At 44.9% G+C, this 9,942-nt stretch overlaps 1 protein-coding gene across 1 annotated transcript; it reads left to right on the top strand.

The window, feature by feature from the left end:
- Positions 1–8,447: 8,447 nt before the first annotated feature.
- On the top strand, positions 8,448–9,713 carry LOC308673901 (QRFP-like peptide receptor; the record flags this gene model as incomplete). The annotated part of the gene is made up of 1 exon (XM_081337947.1): positions 8,448–9,713. One exon carries the CDS (start codon positions 8,448–8,450, stop codon positions 9,711–9,713), a length of 1,266 nt encoding a protein of 421 aa, XP_081194073.1.
- Between the last annotated feature and the right edge of the window lie 229 nt (positions 9,714–9,942).

The following is a 9,942-nucleotide window of genomic DNA, read 5'->3' as shown; positions in this document are numbered from 1 at the left end:
ATCAAAGTGTCCTTCCATTTGGATGCACAAAGCACAACTTTTGATATTCTTCCTTCTCTGGATTCTTCAGAGTTTTAATCGGGCTTCATTTCCATTCGATTATTCCTGAAAAGCTCAAACAATTTTGGCAGTTTAGAGATAATACAGCTTCAATGCGAGGCCCAAATCCATTCCCTAAGGGCATGATATTAATTCCCGCATACCTTTTTTAAGCCCTTCTAGTGGGGGGAACCAGACTCTTAGGTAACAAGAAGGAGTCTTCTCACACAAGTCCTTAAACTCCTGGATTAGGGGATTCTCTTTAATGACTGCTCAAGGCTTGGAAAATCTGCCAGTCAAAGCTCAGAGCTCAGTCAGTTTTCTCTGGTTTGGTTCCTAATCGCTGGAGTATAATTATCGCTGAGTATAACTACCAGGACTAAAAATGCCAGAGTCTCTGTTAATTTCAGAGAATACACAGCAGCTTTTGTCATCCGTACTCCGGATCTTTGAGTTGATGCTGTGATTACAGGAACCACGCCAAGGTTTCGGGGAGATATCTGACTTGGCAGAACAAAGCAAATATAATTTATCCTCCACCATCAACCCTGTGCAAAGAGAACCAGGTCTGTCAACAGGTGTGCCTTTGTCTGCCCACCTGTCCTGCTTTCTCATCCTTGTTTACCTTAGCAATATTTTTAGTCGGTGGCTACAAAAGACAGGAGAGTAAATATGATGGGGGAGGGAAAGATTACAAGGAAACGCATGTTGAGATGTTTGGACAGGGTGGAAAGGTTTTAAGTGAACCAGCAAGAGACAGTTAGGATTAACAAGGTCTACAGGCCAAACTTCATTGGCTGCAGGAAGGAACCATGGTTTTCTCTGCTGCCCACTTTTAAAGATGGACCTTGGCCTTCCAAGGCTTTTTCCCAGGCACAGAAAGGAAAAATTAAGACCTTACAGCAGTTTTTTTTCAACCTTTGTTGTTGTTAGCTGCGAAGTCATGTCCGACCCATCACGACCCCATGGACAACGTTCCTCCAGGCCTTCCTGTCCTCTACCATCTTCTGGAGTCCATTTAAGCTCACGCCTCCTGCTTCATTGACTCCATCCAGCCACCTCATTCTCTGTCGTCCCCTTCTTCTCTTGCCCTCAACCTTTCCCAGCATGGGGCTCTTCTCCAGTGAGTCCTTCCTTCTCATTAGGTGGCCAAAGTATTTGAGTTTTAGCTTCAGGATCTGGCCTTCTAAAGAGCAGTCGGGGTTGATCTCCTCTAGGACTGACCGGTTTGATCGCCTTGCAGTCCAAGGGACTCGCAGGAGTCTTCTCCAGCACCAGAGTTCAAAGGCCTCAATTCTTTGGCGCTCAGCCTTTCTTATGGTCCAACTTTCACTGCCATACATTGCATCTGGGAAGACCAGTTTCAACCTTGGGCACTTTAAAATAGGTGGACTTCAACTCCTAGAATTCCCCAGCCAACTAGGATGACTGGGAAATTCTGGGAGTTGACACCCACCCAACTTAAAGTAGTCAAGGTTGAGAAATACCACACTAAAGAGTTCAGCTGAATTTGGGACCAAGCCAGAATTTTCTAATGTTGGATGGAGATGGTGATCTGAAGTCAGGTTGGGAAGAAAAAAAAGGGGACATTGGGTCTTCTGTTAGTGGAAAACCATCTGAGTTTCTGATTGGGAAGAAGGTTCAGCATGAAAAAATGCTCCAGAATTTACAAAAAGGAGTTATCATCAAAACTGTGCATCATTTGCAGTACGGTTCTCTGTAATAGCAAGAAGGACATCTGGAGTTTAAATTACGTAAGCAGCTAGAACATTTGGGCCTTTGAGGTCACATCCTTCCAAAAGACTACACTTCTTCTCATTTACAAGAAAAATTAGAAGCAGGGGTTTTCTGGAATGCTGGGGAGATAAAAATCAAGGTGAGGAGTGAGGTTGAGAGAAAGGAATAGAATCTAATCCAGGAGAGCAGGAGAAATTCGAACGTTAGGAAGCTGGATTATTTTGCACATCTCTTTTAATTCACTATAAATGGTGCCAATTAGACAGTGATGGAAAAAGAAGTAAGGTGACATTAAACATTCTGGGGAAAGCATGAAATCCACAGCAGATAACTCACTAGTTGAATTGTTTGATTTATTTAGTTCCATAAAGACATTTTTAAATGGCCCAATGGTACCATCTGCAGCCTAGGAATAATATTACAAGGACATTCAAACTTTTTTTTCCTCTCCCTTCTGTTCAGTTGTGTCTGATTCTTGGGTAAGACCCTGCTGTTTTCAGAAGTGGTTCACCATTGCCTTCTTCTTAGGGCTGAGTAAGGGGCTGGCTCAAGGTCACACAGCCAGCTTTTATGCCAGATGGTTTTCATGGCTAAGGCGGGACTAGAACTCACCGTCGCCTGTTGATTGCCCCAAAGTCACCCAGCCGGCTTTCACACCTAAGGCAGGACTAGAACTCATGGTCTCCTGGTGTTTGGCCCAAAGTTACCCAGACGGTTTTCACGGCTAAGGCAGGACTAGAACTCACCGTCTCCTGGGGATTGGCCCAAGGTCACACAACCGGCTTTCATGCCTAAGGCAGGATAAGAGCTGCTTTTTGACCAATTGACTTCTTTTACAAATGTTGGTTTATTCTTGTTTTCCAGTTTGGAAAATCTTTACTCTTTTTGTCAAAGCATTGCGCTGTGTCCAGATGAAGTTCATGATGGGAGCCTGGCCAAGTGGATGCAGACTGAATGGCCAATGCAGTTGGAGAAGAGCAAACGAGAAAGGAAACACATTCTCAATTTTTCCTATTGTTATCAACATTTACTCTTGGACTGGGTCCATATCAAAATTCTGATCTGATCCGAAAGGTATTCCAGATCGCTGCGTTCCCACAACTTCTCTCCAGCCTCCATCGCTGAGGATAATGCCTGCAATTGCCTGCTTCCTTCTGCCAGCTTCTGATCAGACCCCAGCTGGGGGAAAGGGGAGAAATGAGATGGGATGTTCATTTCCCCATTAAACCCGCATCAAATGGGGGGAAGCGGGTGGAGCAGGAGAAGAATCATCTTTGGCTGATAGTTCAGACTGACCAGCGGTAAATGGAATATTTTGTCCTGTCAACAGATTCCTCCTCATCTCTGCAAGTTTGCATGAGGGATGCTGTTGGATTTTGCATTTTGAAAACTTTACAGTCAATTGTAGTTATTCTAGATAGATGAGAGGGACAGAGAAAGAGATGATAGATAGATAAACTATAGATAGATGGATAGATAGATAGATAGATAGATAGATAGATAGATAGATAGATAGATAGATAGATAGATAGAGATGATAGATGGAAAGAGAGAGAGAGAGAGGATAGCCAGAGATATAATCAATAGATAATGGAGAGAGAGAGAGAGGATGACAGACAGAGATAGAAATAATCAATAATGATAGATGGAAAGAAATAGATAGATAGATAGATAGATAGATAGATAGATAGATAGATAGATAGATAGATAGATAGATAGATAGATGTAATCAATAGATGATAGAGAGAGATAGGATAGACAGAGATAATAGATGATAGATAGATAGATAGATAGATAGATAGATAGATAGATAGATAGATAGATAGATACAGTGCTTTTTTGTAAAAGAAAAAGGTGCCAGAACTCACACATGTCATACAACCCGCCTTGCCTACCCTACAAGGTTCCATCCAAAAAAGCATTCTATGACAAAAAAAGCCCTGGATAGATAGATAGATGATGGATAGACAGATGAGAGAGAGGGAGAGAGAGAAGATAAATGGTAGATGATAGATAACAGATAGAAAATAATTAGAAGAGAGGAGGGAAGGAAAGAGAAGAGAAGAGAAGAATGTTTTTTATTTATAAACCACCCAGTCATTCAGGAGTTGGGCACCTATCCCTTAAATTCAAAAATAAACACCTCCGATACACGCCAGGCGTCTGATCCAGTCAAACAAGAGGGCCATTGTCGTTGCCCACAGCTCTTATTTCCCCCCCTCCCGAGAGATAAACCCTTTTCAGCAGGCCTAGGGCACAGTTTACAGAAAGCAGATATCAGCCAGAGAATCCTCCGTGGTTCTCACTCAGCTCTGCTAAAGAAATAATTTGTGATGCTAATGCCCAAGGATTTGGGGGGGGGGGGGAAGAGCCAAAAGGGCCCCTGATGGAAGAAGAAGAAAAAAAAGGCCAAATACATTTCAAAGCACAGAAACGTAAAAATGAGCTGTCGGAACATATTGGCTCTCAAAAGGGGGAGGGGGGGGGAAGAATTTCCCCTGTTCCTCTTAAATGCTCCTTTCCCACGCTCTGCGAGAATTTTGCATTCTCTCTCCAGACTTCCCCCGGCCAATCCAACAGATGAAAAGATTCACGGTCCAGGCTGAGCTCTTTGGTCAGCCACTCCAGACCAAATAAAAAATAAGAAATAAAATAAAAATTCTTCCCAGAAGCCTTTCATAATTCTCCAGCAGCATTTACACATTCCGCTCTCCCTCCCGTGCGATTACCATTTTTCCTAAACAGAGCAAAGCCCCAAAATATGTCTTTGCAATATGTTGCAGATGCCGAATTAAGAGAGAGAGAGAGAGAGAGAGAGAGAGAGAGAGAGAGAGAGAGAGAGAGAGAGAGAGAGAGAGAGAGAGAGAGAGAGAACAAGAAGAAAAGAAAAACGTGTCCAGTGATGGGGAAGGAAGTGGGTAAAAATAAATAAACCTTGATGTCCCTAATTAGAAAGTTCTCCAGAATTTAAGAGGAAGATCAAAGGCATCGTAGGAATGAAAGAGGAACGATAAAAGTGGGTAACGGGAAGATTGTGCTGAGGAAGAATGTGTGTTTGGAGAAAGTTCGGGTACAGGCGGTCCTCGACGTACAACAATTCATTTAGTGACTGCTCAAAGTTGCAACATCACTGAAAAAAGTGACTGACTTATGACCGTTTTTCACACTTACGACCGTTGCAGCATCCCCAGGGTCACGTCATCAAAATTCAGACGTTTGGCAACTGACTCATATTTATGACAGAGGAAGAAAGAAAGAAAGAAAGAAAGAAAGAAAGAAAGAAAGAAAGAAAGAAAGAAAGGAAGGAAGGAAGGAAGGAAGGAAGGAAGGAAGGAAGGAAAGAAAGAAAGAAAGAAAGAAAGAAAGAAAGAAAGAAAGAAAGAAAGAAAGAAAGAAAGAAAGAAAGAAAGAAAGAAAGAAAGAAAGAAAGAAAGAAAGAAAGAAAGGAAGGAAGAAAGAGAAAGAAAGAAAGAAAGAAAGAAAGAAAGAAAGAAAGAAAGAAAGAAAGAAAGAAAGAAAGAAAGAAAGAAAGAAAGAAAGAAAGAACCTCAGGATGTTATTTTATAAATGATGCACAAGATGCAATCTTGATGCTTGAGAATTGTCCGTTTGTGAAATCACTCTGTGCCTTCTGGGGAAACTCAGAAAAAACACAAGTGTGAAATTACAATTACTTTTTGCAGTTCTCCATAAAGAGATTGGCGCAGGGTGAAAGAGCAGATGGCCCCTCCTGCTTTGGGGCAAAACCCCACCACGGCTTTGCAGTGGTCATTTGTCTCTGCTGAAGCACCAGGATGTTTGCAGAAACCAATGAAGGATGCAGACCCCTCTGGAATCCTAATCAGATCAGCTCACTCACTGATATTTGTTTTTTTAAAAAAAATTTGGACCACATTTTTATTCTCCTAAGATGGGCGACTCTGCTGGCCCTTTGCTTTGAACTGTGTGGAAAGAAAACTGCAGGTGGTCCCCAACGTGCGATCGCAGTCGAGCCCAAAATTTACGTTGCTAAGTGAGACATTTCTTAAGTGAATTTTGCCCCGTTCTACCACCTTTCTTGCCACCGCTGTTAAGCGAATCCCTGCGGTTGCTAAATTAGTCGCATGGCCGTTAAGTGAATCTGGCTCCCCCTCATTGACTCGGCTTGTCAGGAGGTCTCCAAAGGGGATCCTGTGATCCCATGGCAATGCGCCGGTCATAAATAGGAATCAGTGGCCGAGCATCTGAATTTGGATCACGTGACCCGGGGGATGCTGCAACGGCCGTGTGAAAAACGTTTGGCGAGTCACTTTTCAGTGCTGTTGTAACTTTGAACGGTCGCTAAACGAGCTGTTGTAAGTCGAGGACCACCTGTCAAGGTGAAGCTTGTGAGGAGCTGTCTTTTCAGCACCAGAGAGTTTCTCCGCTGGTGTCCGTGCACTTTAGGATCGCCAGAGCCACACAACCAGGATGCCTAGTCAAGAGGAAAAGCAACCAGGGTCTTCCTGACCGGACTTAAAGTGACCTGTGCTGCACAGAGAGATTTACATGCGCACGCACGTGCACGTGCACACACACACACACACACACACACACACACACGGGACAGGAGGAAGAAGTGTGATGGTTCGCGTGCAGAGAGCACAAAATAGCTTTATTGAAGAAAGGTCTCTGTCGGAGATGGTTGAGCATGGAAGAGGGGAAGGCTGGGCATACAGCGCACCAAACTGGGGTGTGGCAGAGAAGTATCTGTGTGTGTGATCAGGGCTTTCAAGGGAGGGACATCCATGTGTGCGGTGACTGGAGGAGAGTCACAGCTGAGGATTGTGTGTTTGTACACACACACACACGCAGGACACACCAAGGTGACTGGTATTCTGTCTCCTGGAGAAAATAAAAGGTAAGATTAGATAGATAGATAGATAGATAGAGAGAGAGAGAGAGAGAGAGAGAGAGAGAGAGAGAGAGAGAGAGACAGATGACAGATGGAAAGAGAGGATAGACAGATATAAACAAAGAATAGATGGAGAGAGAGAGAGAGAGAGAGAGAGAGAGAGAGAGGATGACAGGCAGAGATAGAGAAAATCAATAGATGGAAAGAGATAAGATAAGAAAAGATGATAAGATAAGATAAGATAAGATAAGATAAGATAAGATAAGATAAGATAAGATAAGATAAGATAAGATAATCACTTTTTCTGCGTACACACTGGCACGCATTAAAAAACATGCACATCCTTTTGTGATGGTTTGGACCTGCATGCTGTGAAGCATGTGTGCTTGTTTGTGTATGTGTACCCAATCATTGCAACTGAGTGAGCTGTGTCAGGGAGAGACGAACTCTGCAGTGCAAAGTCGGGGTCTCGATGACCAAGTGAGAAATTATTATTTGCGGGGGGGGGCAGAGAAGGCAAAATTGGATGGCTGCAGATCATGACTGGTTGGTTGGGGGTGTCGCTTGCACGTGTGAAGAGCGTTCGCTGTGCTTCGGTGAGTGAGGAAGGCATGTCCTCAACAGAGGCTGAGGAAGCCCAGTCGTTTTGCTGCAGACATCTTCCGGCGAGCCTCCCCTTGGCTACCAGCTCTCTCTCTGCTCCGAGTAAGTCCATTTGTTTCTAAGGGGGAAGTGAAAAGGGGGATCCAGGAGACAGACAGGCAGGCAGCAAAGTCTGCTTTATTTCCTATTGTTTGGAAATAAAGCATTAGAAGTTGCAGGCAGAGAATATTTTGAGATAGTTGGACCCTGCCCTTCCTCTCAAGAAATTCAGAGGGCTGATGCCTTCCCTATCTCCTGTTTCCACTAGTCCTGAGAAGAGAAAAAGAAAAAAGGAAAGAAAAAAGAAAGAAAGAAAGAAAGAAAGAAAGAAAGAAAGAGAGAGAGAGAGAGAGAAAGAGAGAAAGAAAGAGAAAGAAAGAAAGAAAGAAAGAAAGAAAGAAAGAAAGAAAGAAAGAAAGAAAGAAAGAAAGAAAGAAGGAAGGAAGGAAGGAAGGAAGGAAGGAAGGAAGGAAGGAAGGAAGGAAGGAAATATGGATCTCTTAGAAGAAGGAAGGAAGGAAGGAAGGAAGGAAGGAAGGAAGGAAGAAAGAAAGAAAGAAAGAAAGAAAGAAAGAAAGAAAGAAAGGAAGGAAGGAAGGAAGGAAGGAAGGAAGGAAGGAAGGAAGGAAGGAAGGAAATATGGATCTCTTAGAGGAAGGAAGGAAGGAAGGAAGGAAGGAAGGAAGAAAGAAAGAAAGAAAGAAAGAAAGAAAGAAAGAAAGAAAGAAAGAAAGAAAGGAAGGAAGGAAGAAAGGAAGGAAATATGGATCTCTTAGAGGAAAGAAGGAAGGAAGGAAGGAAGGAAGGAAGGAAGGAAGGAAGGAAGGAAGGAAGGAAGGAAGGAAGGAAGGAAGGACTGGAAGGGACCTTAGAGGTCTTCTAGTCCAACCCCCTGCTCAGGCAGGAAACCCTAGACCGTTTCAGACAAATACTTGTCCAATCTCTTCTTAAGAGACCCCCACCTTCTGCAGGCAGGTCTTTCCACTGAAGGAAGAAAGAAAACGGTTTATTTCAGGGGGTCTTTATGGGAAGTTGGCTACAGTTTCTTAGCTGACTTCCTACCTTTTCATTTTTTTTAAAAAAAAAAAGTCCTTGTGGGAGTAATCTAACCCTTCCTTCTTCTTGAAGTCTCTGCTCTTCATCCTCTCCAACAGCTATGAACCTCTCCTTTGGCCTCATCGTTCTTGGGAGCTACCTGGAGCCCTGGATGCCGGCCAACCTGTCCTTGTCGGGACAGCTGAACGGGAGCCAAGGGCTGGGCTGGGCAGAGGTGGAGAAGTTGCTTTTCCTCTTCAATGACGATCCGGTCATCATCAGCCTCACCATCCTGTACCTGGTGTCCTTCTTGGTGGGGCTGGTCGGCAACGTCATGTCACTCCGGATGCTGACCCGGAAACGGAGCCACAACATGCCCAGCCTGAATGCCACCCGGAGTCTCCTGATCAACTTGGCTATCTGCGACCTGATGGTGGTCTGCATCTGCCTGCCCATCACGACCGGGAACTTGATCTACAAAGCATGGGTCTACGGAGACTTGCTGTGCAGGGCGACGCCATTCATCCAGGCCGTCGCCGTCTCAGCCAGCATCCTCAGCCTGACGGTGATCAGCTTGAACCGCTATTACAATGTGCACAACCCCCTCAAAGCCCGGTCCTTCTTCACCCGGAGGAAGATCTTGAATACCATCCTGATGGTTTGGGTCTTGTCTTCAGGCATCAGCATGCCTCTGATATTTATGAACAAACGAGATGAGATTGGAGTGGGGTCCGATCTCCCGTGGGTGTTCCCCATTTGCCGGGAAGTGTGGCCGCAGGAAGAGCTGAAGCAAACCTACAACTTCTTCCTCTTCTGCGCTCTCTACTGCTTGCCGGTCTCCTTCAACATGGTCATCTGCTACTTGACTGTCCATCGGCTCAGGAGCCCCACCAGCACCCTGGGAGACTGTGGCGGTGCCTTGAAGCAGACCTTGCTGGCTTCCAGGCTGAAGATCCGCCGGAAGGTGGCTCAAATGGTCATCGCCTTAGTCCTTCTCTTTGCCATCTCCTGGCTGCCCATTTACCTGCTGGACATCTGGATAGAGTTCCACAGCCCCAAGTCCTTGTGGGATGTGGAACCATCTCCTTTGGTCCTGCAACTGCGAGCATTTTCTCAGTGGCTTAGCCTCACCAACTCCAGCCTCAACCCCATCTGCTACTGTTTTCTGGGCGACATCTACAGATCAGCGAAGGAAATGAGGAGCAGATACCAAAAGAAAGTGGCCTCCCTTCTCAGCTTCTCTCCCTCACGAAAGAGCTGGCCATCTTCTGTGCCTGAGATGCTTTCTCACGGGAGGTCTATGGACTCAGCTAAAAAAGAATCGGACCTTGCAACAGGAAGAGGCGGCGGCAGAGACCACAGCCACAGCTGCGGAGACCTTGCCTAAGATCATCCTTTACATGTATCAGTCTTTATCAACTAGGGATGGCCAAGAGGCCAAGAGTGTGTTGGCGAAGAAGCATCTTCCTACAAGGGTTGAAGTTTCCACTGTGCATCTTCCCTTGATGTGAGCATCTTCTTGAAGCCGATCGAAGAGAACAGTTGTAGCTCAGGTTTGAACTGTGGGGTCCTTGGTGCTCTCCGAGCTTGGTTGTTTTCATCCAGACATTTCATGA

This window comes from Vipera berus (genome assembly GCF_964194415.1).
Source record: "Vipera berus genome assembly, chromosome: 13".
Lineage (NCBI taxonomy): Eukaryota > Metazoa > Chordata > Lepidosauria > Squamata > Viperidae > Vipera > Vipera berus.
The sequence above is the reverse complement of the archived record's forward strand: the minus strand, read 5'-3'. Positions and strand labels throughout refer to the sequence as shown.